The sequence below is a fragment of the Haliotis rufescens genome, unplaced genomic scaffold, assembly GCF_023055435.1.
Source record: "Haliotis rufescens isolate VD_foot unplaced genomic scaffold, xgHalRufe1.0.p SCAF_5, whole genome shotgun sequence".
Classification (NCBI taxonomy): domain Eukaryota; kingdom Metazoa; phylum Mollusca; class Gastropoda; order Lepetellida; family Haliotidae; genus Haliotis; species Haliotis rufescens.
The window spans coordinates 51,852,822-51,874,651 of NW_025964223.1; the positions used below are offsets into that span (position 1 = coordinate 51,852,822).

The following is a 21,830-nucleotide window of genomic DNA, read 5'->3' on the forward strand; positions in this document are numbered from 1 at the left end:
AGTAACATAAATTGCATCATTGTTCAAGTCACAAGTAACAAAATTCAAGTACTGTTTCCATTAAGGTACAATTTCAATACTAGTGCGGTAACTTGAACATACAGTGATCGCTCGCTATTGCGCTACCAATGGGGTCCAAATAATTGGTGGGCGTTATAGACGATGAGCCGTTTAACCGAGGCCGAGGCGGGGGAGCGCGCTCGGCAAATCTCAAATCATCAATAGGCCTATGTGTATTATAATAGTTATTTGATACAGATAATTTCAAATGCTTTTGACTATCTATAATATTGGCTTGACTTCTTGATTTTACCACTGGATACCTGGAAAAAAACACTTGTAGCCATATGGCTACTTGGTAAAAGTTTAAACTTTGAGGCCTGATGTTAATATGAACAGAAACTGATAAAATTACATATATTATCAATGAATACATGTGAATTATCATAATTATTATATGTAATATCTGAAAGTTAAATTTAGAAGCTGCTGGTCTGTTTCCTTGTCACAGTTTATGACCTGAGTTAAGGTTGAAATCATAATCATAATATGTATGTAGGACAGCATTGCTGTTGATGCAATATGTACAAATTTTAAGTGTTTATGGTAAATCTGAGTATCGCCTGGTGTCTTGCAATATGATACATATCATAATACATACTGATGTAACCACTGGTATCATGAAACACCAACACAAATACTGAGAAATGATGAAATCACTGAAACACAACTCTATAACCTCTTGCTTCATACATTTATTGTCTCAAAAACCAAAACTTGTTATAAAGAAAAAGGGGCGGTCGGGTAGCCTAGTGGTTAAAGCGTTCGCTCATCACGCCGGGTTTGATTCCCAACATGGGTACAATGTGTGAAGCCCATTTCTGGTGTCCCCTCGCCGTGACATTGCTGGAATTTTGCTTAAAGCGGCTTAAAACCATACTCATTTAAAAACAACAACGAAGAACAGAACAGTTTTAGATGAAGGGATGGTCATTAAATGTAATAGTTGTTGGGCATCCTCTTGCCACCACATCCTCATGTTCAGCCATGCTTACAAGTGGCGCTATACTACTTTGGCTATTACCATAACAGGCCGTAACTCTCTGTACCTATTCTATTTATAGTGTATCGCGATCTCACAAACTTACAATTCAAGTATCGTCTGTACCTAAATATTAATGATATCGTAAGTATCGGTGAATCGTTACAGCTCTAGTTTATCATGTTTTTAGAGTATTAAGACTGGTCTGTAGCTTGTGTTCTCAAGTTGTGTGTGTTTCACTGTATGTGGTTGTAGGTATGGTGCTGTTTCACACATCAGGTAGCTTTCACAGCTTGCTGAGGCATAGGACTGACAATGAACTGTGAATAACTTTGTGTATTACACCTTTATGTCATGCACAAATGTCAAATAGGGTTTCATGGTGTGTTTTCTAATCAGGAACTTGTATAGTCATTGCCTCCAGGGTAACATCTTGTTAATACTAAGAAACTAAGGTACAGTTCTTCTCTTGTGAAATACTGACATATTATTCACACGGAAGGCCTGGCCTTGATTCCACTCATGTGTACAATGTGTGAACCAATTCTTTGTGTTTTCTGTTGGCATATTTATACGAGCAGTGGTTTCTGTTCTGACTTGATGTCGTTTGACCACATAAAAAAATATTGGGTAGATATTGCTTCGTTCCTAAGCATGTAAAATAGGAGTTAGATCTAACAGTTGATCATGTCAATTAGATCTAATTGGTATGTTGTACTTTGTAGGCTGCAAACTGTATATATTTTTTTAAAGGAACCATTGGCTTCTTAATGTTTTTTCAGGGAGCCAATATGAAATTCAAGGAACCACAGAAAAGTTTAAGGAGCAATACCACAAGGTTATAATAGCCAGTAATATATGATATAAATTATAGCATTCTAATTATTTTAACCCACATGAATCATAACAGAAGCCTATGGAAGTTCGATTGATATTCAATAAATGGTCAAAACATGGGAAGCATTTAGTTGATGTGTATATATACAACAGAGCTGAGACATCTGATAATGGTTTACAAAGTGGCTTTACTGCCAGCAAGTTCTTAGGTACAGTCAGTGCTGTCAACAACACCTGGCATGCAGTCTTTATTCAATCGATCACCATTTGTTAATCCATCACATTTCTATCTTTAATTACATTCATTTGGCTGTCTGGCCAAAACAATTGAGTCCTCTAGCTCATACATGGCTATGAGCATCATTTTCTGTAGATTTTGCTCTCATTATTTGACGTACTAGCTTAGATTACTAGACTCAGGCTTTGGACAAGTGGTGAAAGTCATGGACTGATTTTAGTAATATAAGTTTCAGGTTGCCAGCTTGATTTTTCCAAGTAGCCAAGCACATTGGTCGCCAATTGGAAATTTCCATTGCCATGGCAACCAAATAAATAACAACAATGAGGCCTGGCAAATGTCTTTTGGTGCTCTTCTCATCAGCCCCTTGTTTGCCCGCTCCTCTGTGTAGTGGCTGTGAACCAGCAAGGTTGTCCGTAACTAGGATGTGTTCATTATCTCCCACTAAGTGGGGGAAAAGTTGTTATACTTCCTCATCAGAAATGAAGTTTTCCCTCAACTTTATCTACCTGACTGATGACTGACATAGGAGTGACAGTGACGTCTGTTTGCATTCAAGGGTTATATAACATAGAAAGCCAGATATCGTTTTTCCTGACATATTGTGGAGGAAAAAATGCAGCTGGAAGCTGCTGAAGCCATTAGATGTTCATATTTCAAGTGAAATCTTATTCTAGTGACTGAATTAGCCTAGTTACCACGGCATCAACAGGATGAATATTTTATCAGCCCTCAAATGATAAGACAGTCATCTACTGAATTATTCATATTATCACTTTGATATTTTACCTCCTATATAGTGTTACAAATATCAGGTTTCTTGTATCATGTTGTATTTGGATGATGATGATGATGAAGATGATGATGATGAATGTTTTCAAAAAGTAGTGTTTAACAATTTGTTTGACATTGTCTGATATTGTATTGACTCGGGTAATATGTCCCTTCTTCATGACAATGGTCGGGTAGCCCAGTGGTTAAAGCGTTCGTTCGTCACGGCGAAGTCACGGGTTCGATTCCCGACATGAGTACAATGTGTGAAGCCCATTTCTGGTGTCCCTCGCCGTGATATTGCTGGAATATTGCTAAAAGCGGCGTAAAACCATACTCACTCGTGACAATGTGTTGCATTAACTATTTATCATATGTTTTTGTACTATATAAACTTAAGAAAATGAAAGAAACCATTACAATTATGAACCATTAGATTTTTTACCAGGGTGGCTGTGTATGCTATTGTTATACACAATGCGTCATTGAAAAATGCACACATTTGTTGTGACTGATCAGTGATTATTACATTAGATGCATTTTAATTATTATTCTTGTCTTTCAGAAATATGAATTCCCAAACACAGAAGACCGAGCCAGACCCGGACTGTATAAAAATGTTCGTGGGTCAGATTCCTCGGTCAATGGACGAAAATGACCTCCGAGAACTGTTTGAGGAGTATGGTCCAGTCTTTCAGCTCAATGTGCTAAGGGATAAAGCAACAGGTCAAAGCAAAGGTAAGAAGAGAAAACATACACTTACACAAATCTTCCAGGGTACGAGGAAAAACAATCCATGGTTATGCTATCAACCACTGGATTGTCTGGAACTGAGTTAATGATTTACTGGCTGCCTTGATATTGTTTGAATTGAATAGAGGATAAAAACATCATTCACTTATTTATTCATCGACTCATTCTGGTACTGACAGAGTGATTGGAGGTAAACAGACTTTGTGATGTTAATATGACTCATGAATTTGTATGATTATGGCACTTGTTCATGTCAAAGTAGACACACTTCTAAGTAATGCCCATCAAACAATTGTTCATGACAGTAGTCAGTTTACCTTAATATGATGAAATGCATGATATTCTCTCTTTTTCTCACTCTTTCTACTGTGTTAAATTTCGAATAATTTTTCAGATTGCCCAATCTAACATATAAGTCACAACAATTCAAGTTCCTATGCAGAGTTGTGTCCCTTTTTATGATGCTATGATCTTATTATAAGTTAAAATCCCAAGGTTGCACTTATTGGTTGTCAGCATCATACCCATGCTTGTTAGTTCAATAAAGTTCCATGCATACAGGGCCGTAGGGGTAGCCTAGTGGTTAAAGTGTGGTCACCACATGTGTGAAGCCCATTTCTGATGTCCTCTGCCGTGATGCTACTAGAGTCTTGCTAAAAGCGGCATAAAACCATACTCAATCACTATCATTTTATAAGAAGGTCATGACAAGGACCCATTGCCTTTCATGCTTAATGTTGGAAACTGGTCAGTTCAATATTGTGGTTGAACAAAGTGTCAATTTTTGCTCTGGACATGCCGTGAGTAATATCAATATTTGTCTTCAAGCTCCAGTACAATTCCACTCTTTGGTTGTGTAATGCATAATGGTACTAATGACATGACTGTTTGCTTTCACAAGTGGAACCCAAGGGGTGAGACAGGAAACATTCTACTTTGAATATGACGTATTGATTTAGTGGATGAGTCCCCCACCCCACTTCAGTTATGTGAGGAGGTAGCTGCAGCCATTGTAAGCATTACCATCGTGAGCCCGCGCTAATGAAGAGTTATACCATAGCATTGAGAGGGAACCTGGGGCTTGTTCTCACTGACCTTGTAACATGTGCTGGCAATGATGACTTTGGGATGGTTCCATTGCTACCACCAAATCTATTTCCCAACTTCTCTGAACATTGCTAGCAGCACTCTGGACACACCAGGGAATTTTTCAGTGTATGCCAGTAGGCTTGAATTGTTTTGGAATCAATAATGAAATTACACTTAACAAGATTAAGGAACAGAGTGGAAGATCTCTCTGTAGTTAAGGAAGCCAAAGGGAAAGGAATGTGCTGGACTTCATGAACTAATTCTTTTTATTTATTGGTTGAAAGGAAGCTTTGTCTGCTCACATGTTAGTGTTTCTGTGTCCAGTTTTGGCCATGTCTTGAATAGGCTTGACTTTGATGTGACTTGTTTTGTATTTTTGTTCAGAGAAGCACATGCTGTTGTAATTATTTTGTTGTTTTTCATGTTTCGAAAGACAGATGAGAAATAATTGTCCCAAGACTTAATTAGAAAACATGCCAAGGTTGTTCCGTGCAGCATCTGTGCATTATCTGTGCATCATATCACACAGCCAGACGGGCTCCACATGCACTGCAGTAAATGAATTCTGTGATATTGGTGTTACAATTGATGTGATCAATACCTCCTCCAGCTCTTGGAAAACTGAGTCCATTACACAGTGGGAATTGTTAGTGACTGAAGTTGACTATTTTGATTCTATTCCTCAACCAAGAATCAATTAATCCCTCTTCACGTCCACAGGCCCATATCTCAGCTTGATACTGAACATTGAATGAGGACACCCTGTAAGGCTTCTCACAAGAAACTATTGCCATGCCAATCCAAAAATGAGGGTGATTGTTCTGTATCAGGTTATTCTCGTATGGATCAGTTTCATAGAAATGCTTAGGTTTCATAATGCAACATAAATAATTATCAAAAGCAAGAAATCATTAATTTTTAAGCAAGGAATCGCAGCAAGTTATCATATGTCGTCTCTACTTCCGATGGCATTCAGCAGGAGCTAAAGTTTTAACTGCTCTGAAAAATGTAAATCATGATATTTTTGGGTGCAAAGCTGTCAGCATGTTTCCCTGATGCATGCAAGATACTCATCTTATGCCATCAGGGTACATCTGGTGGAATTTGGTGAAGTGAAGGACCATGATGCATGTTGACAAGATGGGGGTGGGCTTAGTGGAGTTGTGGTAATTTTCTGCTGTGCTGTGAACAGACTGTTGCTTATGTAATTCACATGAAGTTGTCTACAGGATTTATGGTCCTGTGAGTGAAGTGGCAGCAGTGAAATCTGCACTCTTGCTGTCATGGACATGTGTGATGTGCTACGCACTCGGGAATATGGCTCTTTATGAGAATGTTATAGGCTTTCTGTTGCAATAACATATTCATAAGGTAGAAACCACTGAAACCACAAGATGAATATTTCAAAAAGAGTTGATATGAAATATCAGTATCAGCAAGATCTGCTTTTATGTCATTCTTAAGGTTATGTTCTTAAAGAACCAATCAATGGAAATTGCAAAGGCAATTATTTATTGCAGCTAATGTCATATTCAATTTTGCATTGAGTCACTGAAGAATGATGCTGTTATGGTCAAATCAACAAACATTTAATCTTTAAAAATGTATTTATGGCTAACCCAAAATTGATCAAAATCTTGTGATTTTCATTTTATTTTTTTATAGAAATTTTTGATTTTATGTACCTGATGGTATTCTGAATATCATTGAATCAGCGTTTGCAATACAACAAAATTAATGTCACTATTGATCTGAGCGTTACAGTAATTACTGTACAGTTGTTATTGAAGGATGTCTCCATATGTTAGTCTGTTATCTATGTCATCGGGGAGCCGACATCATGAAGTATTGCAGAACGTGATGACAGTTGGTGTTGAGGTCATGTTCATCTACAAAAATAATTCAAATAGTGCAACATATAATGTTTGTGGGTTAATGTTGAGTCATGTTGACAAATGTTTTATAAGGCTGAGGATTGTTTCGTCCAAATGAGTGAAAAGTTGATGGGTAATGTAGCATAAAAAGTGAATGTTTACACTTTGAAATCATTTCAAAAATATTAAATATTCTAAGTATACTATAGTGTTTTCTTCTTTCAGTAGTGTATTTTGTATAGTTTCATGTTCTTTGGTGACTTTACAGGTAACCCAGCAACCAGTGTGAACATTGCCATTGATCCTTATGGTCAAACTGTTCTACACTAACAATGTGTTCCCTCCAGAACTTGGTAGGGATATCTTTGTGATCACGCTGCTTGTGTTTTTGATAGGCGTTTTATATGTTTAAGAAAAATGTTACTGCAACATGTTTGCTTATATTATAATTTCCCTTATCTCTACTGCCCTGTTTTTCACGTACAGGATATCCAGAAGGAATTTGACCCGTAAAGATCCGGAGTAGATTAGGCGACTATGCTTGTCGTAAGAGATCGGGATCGGGTGGTCAGGCTTGCTGACTTAGTTAATGCATGCCATCGTATCAAAATTGCGTGGATCGATGCTCATGACATCAATCACTGGATTGTCTGGTCCAGACTCGATTATTTACAGACCCCTGTCATATAGCTGGAATATTGTTGAGTGCGGTGTTAAACAACAAACCAACAAAACAAACAAATTGGAATGAATTATGGACTAGTTTGATTAACGCATGGTATTGTACAGTGGCTAACAATATGAATTGCCCACCCAGGTTGATTTCTATTTTTGCTCTCCAAAGAAGATTTCACAGGATATCTCTATCGTACATGTGTTTGTCATCAAAACTATATTTAAAATGGTTATAATGTGTAACCTGGCTCATTGTTTCTTGATGCCATGGATGCTTTTACAGTCAACAACTGGTTTGACTACCAGTACTCCTTTTTTTTGTTAACTTAAAATCGGTAATTGTGAGTAGTCTCACAAGTATTATCAAAGCCCTTGTAGTTATATCACAATATATATCACCACATGACCTTCCAGGATGTCCAGGATTGTGTTTCTGTGCAGGCATATAAGACTTATATTATCCTATACATTTGAAATAGAATTAATAGAATAAATAAATATCAAAAAATGTATTATATATATAAAAAGTATGGGGTCTGTTTGTTTTGAGGTTTTCTCCCAAAGTATTTGGATCTCAGAACCCCATGATTTAACATTAAAAGTTGGGTTATGACAAACCCCTTGACTTTCATGATTCATTTCAAACACAATTTGATAATAAGGAATGGGTAGGTTAAACTGAAATTTTCATAGGCCTTGAGGCATCTGTCATAAACACCAATGAGTGATTTTCTACCATTGTGCCCTACATGCGGCACACAGTGCATGACACGTACGCACAAGACAATCTAGACATGAACCCATTTCAGCACCCCCAGGACTAATTCCAACTCGCAATCACAAGTCTGAAGTGAGGTGTCGCAATCAGCTTGATGCATATGTTGCAGTGTTGTGCATATATTGATCAGCTGTAATCTGTGGCGCCATCTTCAGCTGTGCTGGATGAGAGACAGGTGCCCACACCTTGGGTCACACCTGGCACACGGTAATAACACCAGCAAGAAGACCCAGGGGGTGCCAGCCATACAGTGGTTCTCTGGTCATCACTGGCCTTGGAACTAGGCCTTCACAACAGTAGCTCATCATTGATTTCTTAGAGCTGAACTAACATCAATTTCCTTGGAAACAGGCATCCTTGGAACATGAAAAAATTCTGAAGGGGTGTTGATTGTTATTTTGGTGAATTACGAAGATTAGACTTTATTCATTGTTGATGGCATTTTCTATTATGTTTAGATTTATGATAGTTTTCAGGAACATAAACATTGTCCTATTTTCTAAAATATCCTCATTGTGATAATTACTGTTTTCCTGGCCATCAACATGTGAATAGTCAGTTTTCTGAAGGACAGGAAAACCTTGGGAGTCTTTCGGATCAACAAATTGATCGCATGTTATCAATAATTCAAGACAAGCAGAGCATCTATAAACCAAATTGCAGATATGATGTCTGCTAGAATCGTTAATTTACATCGTCTTAGATGATATATTGAGACTATGGACTTTGACTTCATCATGTACATGAGTTACTGTACCATGTTTACAAAGAAGATGTTAATGAATAACCTTTTATGGGCAGGTTTGGTGTGAAACATGATAGCAACTGTAAGTCGTGCAGTGAAATGGGATATTTGACTCTGTTACAACCTTTGTTCTAGTAATGTTTATTACAATGTTAACATTGTTTACTGTCTCAGTTCTAAGAATAAATGTATTTCTTTTGCCCTTGGGGAAGAGTGGTAATGAATTTGTCAGACCTCCCAGCCATTTCCTTGTAACCATTCCTGCTGTACTTAGACCCACTTCAGCCACATTTCCCTCCTCTTGGATGCTATCTGGCATGTTTTTCTCCATGTTATGTGTTTTCTGACATTGGTGTCAGTCAGTGGTGGTATTTTTGGAGAAGGTCAAATTCTGAGTATTTCTTAACATGCTTAATAGGATTGTGAAGTTGTGTGCAGTAATGTGCAGGCATCATGGAGGTCGTTAAAGACTCATGCTGCATGAATCGTGTTCAGAGAGTTCACCCCATGCAGCACAAGTACGTGGTTGCCACCACCATGATGATTGATGATGTTTGCTTTGAAAATATGTGACACTGTTATTTCATTTCATTCACAAGATTTGGGGCTGTTATCACTTTTACAGTCAAGCAAGTGCTTCATTTTGATAGAAGCCTCAGTCATTGACCCTTGCGTAAAATTGCAAATGAGTGAGCAGTCTGCACCAAGACTTTCTTGTATCGACCAGCCAAACTTGTATTATGGCATAATTTTCAGTTAAATTAATCTCAATATAGTCCTGTAGTCCTTGCCAAACTGCCCAATACTAAAGGTATCATGAGGACTAGTAGAAATTTGCCATTTTAGGGGTTTTGCTATACGTTATCATTATAAGCATGATAAGGACTAGTGGACTGAAACTGTTAGTTTCTAAGGCTGCTTATGTTATCATGCTTACTCGATAAGCAGAATTATGACTCGATTCTGATTTCAGATGAGTGACTAAAGTTTGCTGATTAATATTTTTTCATCTTATGCTATACTACTCAACATTTGCTAAGGACCACACCTGGACTCAAGTTGACTATTTTGGTCCTTAGCAAATGTTGAATAGTATATATTTCTGATTTGTTCATCAATATCTCAGGTACACTATTCCAATCAGTTTTGTTTTTCAAGGACCATTGTTCTGGTTGGAGTCAACCTGAACTGAGTATTGGCCTAATTCCTTATTTGTCCATTTTGAAAGCTCATTTCAGAACGTGGCCATGGTGACTTTTACACACAAAAGCCTTATTTGCGGAAAGAAATGTATATACCAATGCCAAAAGGGTGCAACATTTTGTCCAAAATCTAAAATAGGTTTTTCTTTGTACCTTCGACTCTTTACTTTAATTCAACACCAAGTTTCCTTGTCAAAAACTTGTTTTAGCGATAGGAATGTATAAATAATTTATGGTAACATTGAACATGTTGAAGGTCTACAGTTAGCACTAGTAACTATAGGTTTGGGCAATTATTTTCCGAATGAATTGACGTTGCAATGTAACATGTTCTGATTGGCTGGTTCAGTTACTAGGCCCACTTGGCTTTAAGCTTTTAATTATATAGTCTCGTATCCCTGTCACATGTGGCCATGTACTTGACATGGCATCTGAGAAATGAAGCAGACAAAAGGTCCAACTTTATTTTATTTTTTTTAATATTTGTGGGTTCCCAGGTTTCATCAAATGTCCCCAATTCTGAGAAAGGTAGGGGTCACTGAGCCACACTTTACCAGTTACTGAAATGGACACTGCAGACATACTTGTTTTACTGTGTATACTTTCAGTTTCAGTAAGTCGAGCACTAGCAGTGTCTTGTTTGTGTATCGTATCCCTTACATTAGTCTCTGCACAGGGAGCCCTGGTAATGAGTTCTTGTCACCTAGCTGTGGTCGTCCTGGCTGGATGAACACAGCTGTAACATATTGAAAGCCTACCTATGGGAAGAAACAGGAGGAAACTGAAGGGAACATTTTATCACTGAGGTAACTTAGCTGTGCATTAAGGGCGGTGTAATTCTAGCTGCAGATGAAGTTGCTTTCAGCTTGATTACACACTTTGCAAAAGCAAGGATTAGTAGTGGGAGGGTAAGATGTATGCCTTGTCTTCCTTGCCAATAGGAAGATGGCATGATTTTCTGATGTCTAAAGGTTACTGTGCAGGCATATGGTAACACATTGGTGAATTCTATAATGGATGGGATGAATTGTTTCTTGGGTGTTCTGATCAATATATAGGCTGATGATTACTGATCACAGAAGTAAGATGCTTCGTGGGACTCCATCAGCACTGAAGCCTGAAATTAGCACATCATAACCTTATTTTTAAGTGGCATTTCAGGGTTAGAAATTGTCACTAGTCCTATAGTCCTTGCCAAACTGCCCAATAGTAAAGGTATCCTAAGGACTAGTAGAATTTTGACATTGTTAAAGGTTTTGCTATATGCTATCATTATAAGGACTAGTGGACTGAAACTGTTAGTTTTTACCGCTGCATTTTAGAAGCAGTAACATCAATGAAGACAGAGTTAAACGACCGATTTCAACTTCCTAATTCTTTCAATGCTCTGTCTTCAATCATTATCATTTATGAAGTGTAAAATTGTAGTGTTTTTTGTGTGTTTAGTAAGGCATGATCATAGTGCAACATGAAGTTTTATGGATAGGATTTGTCTCATTTTCCTCTTTTTTATTTCAACCAAACATTAAAAATAGGTGATATTTTCCTCTATCCTAAATAACATTAAATGAAAATAACTTTTTTATAAATAAATTTATATTGTGTAATCAGTTTTTCAGGGAATGGTAATGGTAGAAACACACTTGATAATGGCAGAAACAGCACCTGATAATCACAGTAGATAACATCTTTGCTACCATGACAACCAAACCACCCACCTAGTAAGGAAAGTGTAGTAGGATGCAGAGAAATTTAAATCAATACTATGTATCCAGTTTTCATGGTTCTTTGCCAAATACCACAATTTTAACATTTCGCAACTGAAGATAAGTATTCATACCCTATGTAGGGGAGAGATGCCATTGGTCATACACAACTGGACTGTAGCTCATTTGGACTAATGGTTTATGTAATATAACTACATTTTTGGATCTAACCAAGACAGTCTTTCTGGATTTGACTGGTATCGGACTAATGGACATATGGACATGCCCATCCATGCTATGACAAAAGCTCTGTGCTTCATATCCCTTCAGTCAGATTGTGACACATTTAGTCTTGTTTGGTTTAGGCTACACCATGTACACTGCTACCGTGGTTCACGGCCTGCTCCCTGCTACCGTGGTTCACGGCCTGCTCCCTGCTTCCGTGGTGTCACGGCCTGCTCCCTGCTACAGTGGTGTCACGGTCTGCTCCCTGCTACCGTGGTGTCACGGCCTGCTCCCTGCTACCGTGGTGTCACAGCCTGCTCCCAGTTACCGTTGTGTCGAGGCCTGCTCCCTTCTACCGTGGTGTCATGGCCTGCTCCCTACTACCGTGGTGTCGAGGCCTGCTCCCTGCTACAGTGGTGTCATGGCCTGCTCCCTACTACCGTGGTGTCGAGGCCTGCTCCCTGCTACCTGGAGGTGTCAGCTATGTATAAACAAGGTGCAACTCTTGCTTTAAACACAGTTATGTCTGGCCTGCTAGTCTGTGTGGCTTTGATTGACAGCTCTCAGATGGCCTGGCAGTTTCTGCCATGGTGACCCATACACCATGGAGAAAGCACATGTCTCATGTGAAAGTTTCTTGGATTTCAGGAAGCTTGGATTTTTTATTGAAGTGCTTCAGGCATCAGGTATGGTGACTAGGATTGTGTTTGGCTGGCATTATATAGCCTTAACAAACTGATAAGTATTGGTGTGTGATGGATTTAAGTGATATGATCATGAATGAACAAATCAAGGTCAGATACAGATTTTCTTATCAGACAAACGGTTTTCCTTCTTAAATATGCACTGAAACTCCCCAAATTTATGGAGTTGAATGTTTTTTTAAATTTCTTTACAGCATAAAAAATAATCTTTGAACCAGCAGTAACCCGTACCATAGCATTCCTACATCTCTAGGCAGTATGTGCCTTTCGTTAGTGTGAAGGAATGCACAGTTGTTTCCCAAGACGGTAAGCCCAATTAGATTAGCCTATTCTTTCTTCTATGTGCCTCCTGAGTTCCATGTCACCATGGTCACATGTCGAAAACTCACATTTTTAACATACTTTTCTCCTAATTTCATTGATTTGGTTGTCATCTCTGAAGAATTCACAATAATGAGATCTGTGGGGTTTCACAAGTTACTATGTCAGATATATCTGACTTGGTGATTGTGTTGTCTGTAATTACTTTCATTTAGTACGGTAACCCTGTGTTTGTTCATCATTATGACATTCTGATGTATTTTGTTTAAGGGTGTGCGGTGTTATTGGTATATTGGTAAATTGAGGTTCATTCTTTCAACGATGCGTGTCACAATTTCATTTTTCCATGCTCGATATATCAGGGGATTTCAAATAGTGATTTTTATGATGTGTTTAATGTTATATACATGTACTTGCCAAATGTCTTCGCTGCCTCGGAACATGCATTCGGGGTCCCAAGATGGCTGCGTATTTATTTACTGAGTAAACATTACACCAGCATCTTGTTTTGTTCCATTTATGAACTTCAATTCATACCTTAATGTATCAGATTGCTTCCGAATGATAAAATTTGGAATAGCACACTATATCGTGATACGTATCGCAGTACAGCATTCTGCATCACAAAATATTGTGATACACTTTAAACCCTGTTCCCAATTTTGTTGTTATTGGTCATAAAGAGCTATCTGCCTTGTCTATTGACTAGTGACTAGTGTCTGACCCCCCCCCCCCCCCCTTCAAATACACAGCAGCAAACATTGAGGTAGGTTTATTTCTATATTTTCTGATGGCAATAATATGAAGATATTCTGTACTTTTCTCATGGTGTCATTTGGTTCCAATTTTGAGGGTAGCCCAGAGGCTAAAGGCTTAAGTGTGAGTTTTCTCACACGAGTTCCATTTCCTGTATGGGTACAATATGTGAAGCCCATTTCTTGTGATCACTGCATTGATTTTATTTGAATATTGCGAAAAGAAGCATAATACCCTTTTCACTCACTCCAATTTTGAATATCAGATTTAGAAAGACTTCAGTGATTAAGATTCTCATTTTGAGTGGTGTGTAATTAAGCATGAAAGTCCAGGTTGTTTTGTCAGAACCTTAATATTAAAAGTTTAAGAAATAGGGTGTCCTTTGATTGAAATACTATAGGTGAAAACCTCAAGGATTCCAGGAACACCCTTTATTTCAAACACTGTTGAGCATGTTGAACATGAGCTTGTTTGGGAGGTTTGGAATTTTTTTTTCAATAGCAAGTCTTGTTTTATCTGCGAGATTGTCCTTGCCAAAGAAGTGTTCAAGCAGATACCGTTTCCCTGCTACTATACCTCATTAGTTCTCTCGGTACCATCTGATCATGATCGTTCAGCAAATCACTCCTATTGAGCTGTAAATTCAACAATGTAAAATGTATCTTAAATATTGAATGGGGATAATATGCCCCATATAGACTTAGGTTACACGGATTGAATTTCAATTTACCTTGAACTTGAACCAGAACCAGAACCTAGAATCAAATCATGGCCATAGAAATTTTGTGAGATAAATTGAAGCATCAGGGTGTTGATTGATGCACAAGTGTGCGTCCAGTACGCACAGATGTTGAGATTTGATGCAAAAATGGAATATTCTACATCCCAAGGGAAGCACCATATTATTCTTTGTACCTACTGCATATCAAGAGCAGTTAAGGGTGTCTATTATTTAATCCATCAATCATGACCACTAAAGATTAATTATTGGGTGTCCCCTGAACCTCCACTTTTGTAAGTCAAGGTAAAACCCTTAGCATGTTTCATGTATTGTATTGTCTTGAAGACAAAGGGATAAATGTCATCTCCAAACAGGAACATTCAATGGTGTAAGGTAATATGAAGAAATTAAAGTAATATACAGTCAATTCTCGTTAATCCGACATTCGTTAATCCGACAATCCGCTTTATCTGACACTATTGATGGGAACTGATTAAATCAGTGCTATTTAGACCTGTTAATCCGACAGCCTTGCCATCCGACTCCGACACACCTAATTTGCAACGAATTACCCAAATCACTCATCAATTAGTCTTGTTAATCCGACAGTGATCAGCGTCCTCAGTGGTCATCTGCCTGTGAGTACACATCCCTGTATTTTGATGCGAGTCTGCTGGTATCTGCTTTTTACAATGGCTGCAGAGATAAACTTGCTAACAATAAACAATTGATGTTTGAATAAACAAAATAGGATTAATCTTATTACCTCAAGCTCATAAAAATCAGATACAAATTCTCACTCCCACTGAGGACTTCCCTTCACAGGTCCTGTTAGAACGACCTTTTGCGAACTTTGACCAACCAACCGGATGTCAAAAAAAGCAGCTTTGCAGTACTAGTTCCAAACTGGCGACTTCCATTCCAGGCCATGCTTTAAAAAATATTTTGAATCAGTCATACAGCCCGTAACCGTAGTTTTGTGTTTGGCTTTAAATGGTTGCATGATTAGAAAACATATTCCGCTAACAATGTATCATAACGATATGCATATATTATTTTTCCTTTTTTATTACATTGTGTTTGCATCATTATCCATCATGTAGTTGTCCAATTTTCGATCACAAACGTTGGTACTACTTTATTTCGTTTATTCGACATAATCATATGCAACCAACCATGTCGGATTAACAGGACTTGACTGTACTAATAAGTGAATAATAATAATGTTGCCTTTTGATAGAATCGGCATATATTATTTAACAGCCTGCCAATACAGTTTATGCTCTTGAGGGCTATAAGTATTGTGATCCTGATTTATCTAGGCATTCCCTAAAGCCATTATTGGCCCCAGTAAATGCCAGTAAATATTTCCAATTAAGTTATCATTATGATAACATCTGTTATGTTTACTTGTAATTCAATGGTAACAGGCTCAAGAAAAAAATGCTTTTAATAGTTAAATTAACAAAATGGTATTGAATGCAATGTTTAAATATCTATGCATTCACAGAAAATAAGACTTTTAAACATAATCTCAACTTTGAATGAAACAACAACAAAAAATTTGGACAATACTTTCTTACCAACTGGTCCACTTGGTCAGGACCAATAAATGTTTGTTGTAAGATAAACACAGATGAAGTGTTGAAATCCCTTCAAGACTTGGCGGTTTAGTCTCTGGTAAGACAAAAGCCATCTGGTGCCTTGGATTCTGGAAAGATAAGAAAATGGTTTGTGTATATTTTATTGTTACAGTTACAGCACTGAGCACAGTTGTGACAGCTGGTATGTCTTGGAAGCAATATTGAGCCTGATAACAGGGTATTAGTCAGCGTTTGTGGAAGCATCTTCTGTTTATCATGGTGTTTGCAGGGACCTTGTTGTTTATTATACTTTCAGGAACTCAAGCACCAGGGCATATTGGCGTTACCTTTATGACTTCTCTTTTGAATATAAGAAATCTGTCATGATTTATTTTGAGGGACGTAATACAACAATAGAGAGCTTTGTTAGTTCAAGGATCTCCATGTCCATTCTGTATGTAGTTTTTGTGAAACAAGTGAACAAAAGAAGTTGTAAAGTATTTGTGAAAAGTGATTCAGGGCAAAAATGATTTTGTTATGACTTTCAGATTCACGGTTTTACGTGACGCACAAATGTAGAGAATGAACACAGAACACACACACACACACACACACACACACACACACACACACCACACCACACCACACCACACTGTTATAAAATGCTACACTACACCACACCACACTGTTATAAAAATGCTAAACCACACCACACCACACCACACCACACCACACCACACCACACCACACCACACCACACCACACCACACCACACCACACCACACCTCACCACACCACACCACACCACACCACACCACACCACACCACACCACTGTTATAAAAATACAATAATCTTAAAAGCGATGTTAAACTCGGTTTCACCTCACCTCACCATAACATTCCAAATATTTTCCATAAATACTGTTGAAAGGGGATATCCTTCATTAAGATTTAGAGTAAGAAAAACATTGAATGTGTTAGTATGCTTAAACAATGATAAGAACCCTACTATTGTCATTGCACACCTTGCATTCAATGCAGCCAATGTGGCGTAGGTGCAATTACAGCTATGGGGAGTATATCAAACACTAATCCTGTGTGTACCTTTCATAGTAGGGACAAGCTCAGCATTCAAGAGACTCAATCAACACAGTATCACAGCAAAGTAATAACATTGATTTGTTGGCCAAGCAATTTGACAGTGTTGATGGTACAAGGACCCCTCTATGCAAATGGCCATACCACATGGTGGGTGTTGACAAGCTATTGTAGCAGTCGAGACGGGCCATAGAAATGACAGTGGCACAGCATGTCTGACAAGCCTCTTTGATGATAACATCATCTGTCAGGCAAGGCTACACACACTCCTCACAGGCTGACCTTTGTTTTGGGTAACTTGGAATGGAGGCACTGCTCCACCACCCCTGACCGGAGGTCAACCGTGACACCACTTCACTCCTGCTTGTTTCTGTAGGCGCTGTCTGGTCACTGTCCTCGAGCAATTTCTGTTTTAGGGTCACCAAGTGGATCATGGATTGTAACAGTGATACTTGGACATGGTTGAAGGACAAAGCTATTGCTTTGCTTATATCCTAAGTTTGCAGGTTTCGTCTAGTCTGATAGTCGGAAACCGGTGAAAAGTAATTTTGACTTATAGTTTCCCCAAAATGTAAATAGTAAACTAGTTTGACTAAACCTAACCTAAACTTACACTTATGTTGTCAATCCTGTCAAAACATGACTGATTCCTGGAGTAGCTGTATCATGACTTTATGATACTGGTTTCCTTTGAAGTTGTTGCATCGTGGCATCCCACAGGGGGGCTTTGAAAACGGGTTTATCATACTAAAGTTTAGGTACATTTCTCTACAGTTTAGAATCCTTTTGATGCCGCCAGTGGCAGCTTCCCCACTTATTAATGTCACATGTTGCCAATCCACTTGGATGATGCAATCCTACAAAGTTCTGGAATCTGTCTACAGTAGCCATGAGGTGTTCAGTGAATGCTGACCTCTGCTTGCCCCAGTCTGGTGTATATGGTGATTGTGTCTGGCTTCTCCATACAGCAGGGGGACTGCAAGTATGCCCTCATCCTCCTGCCTCCACAAATGACTTCCAAATGTCCCCTTCCCCTACCTCTCCTGATTCTATGTAAGGCAATTTCCCCCACTGCCTCAGCTGAATCAACACACAGACTGTTTGCCTAACATGTAGCTTTACGGAACATCTAGGGCCTGCTTGCTGGCTGCTGCATCAATTCTAGTGCTGGAAAATTATACTGGGTGTTGCTATTGTTCGTACAGGAAAGGTTAGATTTCAATACAGGCCATGGACCTTGACTTGACTTTCACGTGCAAACCTGCAGATTGCATTTGCTGTTCATAGATCTGTGTGCATTATTTGTTAAATGATTTCAAACAATTAGTTTTTCACAATCTTCTGTGAAAATATGAGCGACAAGCAAAGTTAATGGATATTCCTGGTTCCACTAATGCATGTTATATGGGTTTTCTGATATGATTTCTGTTAAATCTTGATGAAATTGTTTTTATGAACCTATTGAGGTGAAGTGGAAGGCAAAATTGAATTGTTATTGAATCATGCTCCTCTGTACAAACTGTGAATGCACGCAAAGCTTTACATTATGATTCCTGCCAAAATATATGGACGATAGACGGCATTTTACCCATAACATGCATAACTAGCATTATTCGGGATGGGGTGGTAATAAATACACAGTCAGTTTTAAAAGATAAGACGGTCATTAGTTAATTTTCCTCAAGCTAAGTCAGTAAGTGTCTATCTATTATTCTAGAGAGCAGAAGATTGGTAGTTGGACACTAGGCCGCATCATACCAAAATATGATACTTGTTGATACCTTGCCTCTCGCTTGCCATTAAGAGGATAAACAAAAACTGATAGGTCTGAGTTTGGTGTAGATGTTAGAAGAGTGGCATGGTATAGTTTCTGGCTAGTGCTATGAGACCAGTTTCAGCACACATGCACACACACACTGTAATCTTCGATGCAACCTTAAACCCTATTTCACCTACCTTTTCATACCTTGAACCCTGTCTGTAGCCCTTATATATAACCAATTTAGCATTGGCCCTTGTTAGAGCCCTGCCTTATATATAACCGTTATAGCATGGGCCCTTGTTAGAGCCCTGCCTTATATATAATCAGTATAGCATGGGCCCTTGTTAGAGCCCTGCCTTATATATAACCATTATAGCATGGGCCCTTGCAAGAGCCCTTCTGTTACAAATTTATGGGTTTAAATTTAGTCTCTAGGTTCAGTATATATTGGAGACAACCACATGGGCCCATGAATACCCCTTCATTTTGGACACTGCTACATGCCGAGATTATTTACATGCTGATATGTTGTTGTAAACTGTTGTCAGTCAGACAGCATTCACTTCTCTTGACCTTGTGGTTTTCTCACACTCTGAAGCAAAACCCTTCTGCATGTTTCAACCCCACTCATCTCCCAGCTGAAGCCTGTCCAGGGAATCCATCATCTTCACACTGCTTATGCTCTATCTTCCAACACTGAGTGTCACTTGGCCTATCTGTATGAGCCCGACCAGGCCACAGAGGTGACATTTCATTCTGTTGTCTGGTGCTGTAATTGAATCTGTGTGGCGACATCACAGTGAACATGCACACCCAGAGGTGATCTGCAGGGACGCACTAACCCCAGCCATTACCCAACAGAAATGTCGCAGCGACTGATTGACTAATATGTCATGTCCATGATAATGTTACATGTTTGTAGCCAGGAGTAGTGGGGATCAGTTCATTGTGTGGAGACGGCAATGTAGAGAGGATTGTTTTGACTCCTGGACAAGGGAGATGGATGAGGTTGTAGCATCCTAATGAGGAGGATCCTGGGTTTGGTGTCCCACAGTGTGTTGAGCACTTATTTTTATCCCCATATTTTCTTGAAGGAATAGTGCTTATAAAGTATAATACTCACATTGTCTCTGGGTTTCCAAACAATACCAATCTATTATGTTTAAAAAAATCAGTGTACCCGTGAAGATCGAGGGGTAGAATAGGTGTTCAGCAACCCATGCTTGCCGTAAGAGGCATCTATGCTCGTCGTAAGAGGCGACTAACAGGATCGGGTGGTCAGACTCGATGACTTGGTTTTGACGCATGTCATCATATTCTAATTGCATTGATTGATGCTCATAACATCAATCACTGGATTGTCTGGTCCAGACTCAATTATTTACAGACCGCCATCATATATTGCCGAGTACGGCATTTATATATATATATATATATATATACTTTGTTACACAGTGGTTTTTGCTTGGTAATATGATCTCCGTTTTCTGACTTAAAGATCCACAATCCAAAGGCCCCTCTGCATGAGGACCAGCACAGAGCCTGTTACTGGAATGTCATTTTGTAACTTGAAACTCCACAATCTCTGCTCAGACCTGAGCACATTCTGACCACTGGAGCATATAGTGTATATATATATACAAAAAGTACATTAATGATTTTTTTTCTTTTTATTCAGGGTTACTTCTAAGTATGGGCATTGATGTGTCCTTGTAGATCAGGTCATTGAATACACCAAGCAATATTCAACGGACTACTGTTGATATAAATTATAATCCAAGTACAAAAACTAAATCTAGCTTTTATTGCCATATTACTGTCATCAACACTATTGAGCAATTTCATTACACCCATGTAGTGCTAGAGCTGCATCAGCCCATTTAGTTAATGAATTAATAGTAAGGGTTAAATTCAGCCTGGATACTGTGGAGTTGCCTCCCTACTATGAAGTAAGTAATCAGGTGCAGGGAGATCAGTTGATTGTAAAATGCCATTGATTTATGCGAGGTGTGGTGATAACTTTACAGATGTGGTTGATTTATGTTGGGAAAGATAAGCACAATTACAATATTCAGATCCTCCTTTGGAAAAAAACCCCATCCTCTTATCGCTGCAGAGTAATTATAGTTATATATATTACACCTGGGATGCAGCCACATCTGGCTGAAACTCAATTCTCAGCAGTATTGAAAATCTCAAATGTAGTATTAATCTCTGAAGGTAAATAATTGTAATACGTACCAACTGGCACTGGGAATTGGTTGGAATTTGGACATACATCATTTGTTGTGTTGTGTTTTTTCAACCCATCAATCATGATAGGTTACTTTATAAATGAAAATCCTTTTTTGTACTTTTGAAGTATGTTTTTAATCATGATTTCAAATGGTCAAACTTATATTTAAAATGTAGCATATTAATGATGAGTGTTTGTTATCATGGTTATATGTAGTTATGTTTGTGTAAATCATGTGTACAATATTGCTGAGTGTCATACACAATTCGTTTGCTCACTGACCTTGCTCGCTGGCTGTCTAATGTCTACACATGTTGAGTGTTGATAGATTAAGTTTACATTTAGCTGTTATTTTTTCTAGCATTAATTGCCAACCCTGCCATTCTCAGTGATGTAGCTGTGGTATTAAGGGTATGCCTGCATTTTTAGTCCTTCCCTCGCCCCACAGGGATTCTGGATCAGCAATGTATGCTGACAAGTCGAAACAGGATCGGGTGGTCAGACTCTGATTTGGTTGATCCCAGTTGCATAGATCGATGCTCATGTCAATCAGAGGATTTTCTGGTCAAGACGTGAATGTTTACAGGCTGTGTCATATTGTGGAATTCTGAATGTTGCTGAGTGGGCTATCAAACTTACAAATGTAAGAGGTGACCAAATGGATTAGGGTGGTCAGGATCAGTGACTTGGTTGATTACATGTTATCGTACTCAT

The 21,830-nt window shown here is 38.5% G+C and overlaps 1 protein-coding gene across 21 annotated transcripts in view; it reads left to right on the forward strand.

The window, feature by feature from the left end:
- The window catches only part of LOC124126522 (CUGBP Elav-like family member 2), a 232,324-nt gene that overhangs the window by 173,960 nt on the left and 36,534 nt on the right, over positions 1-21,830 (forward strand). For all 21 annotated transcript variants that reach the window (XM_046489980.2, XM_046490004.2, XM_046490013.2 and 18 more), the window contains one exon: positions 3,454-3,626. In XM_046489980.2, coding sequence (XP_046345936.1) covers positions 3,454-3,626 — 173 coding nt within the window. The remainder of the gene's footprint in view (positions 1-3,453; positions 3,627-21,830) is intronic.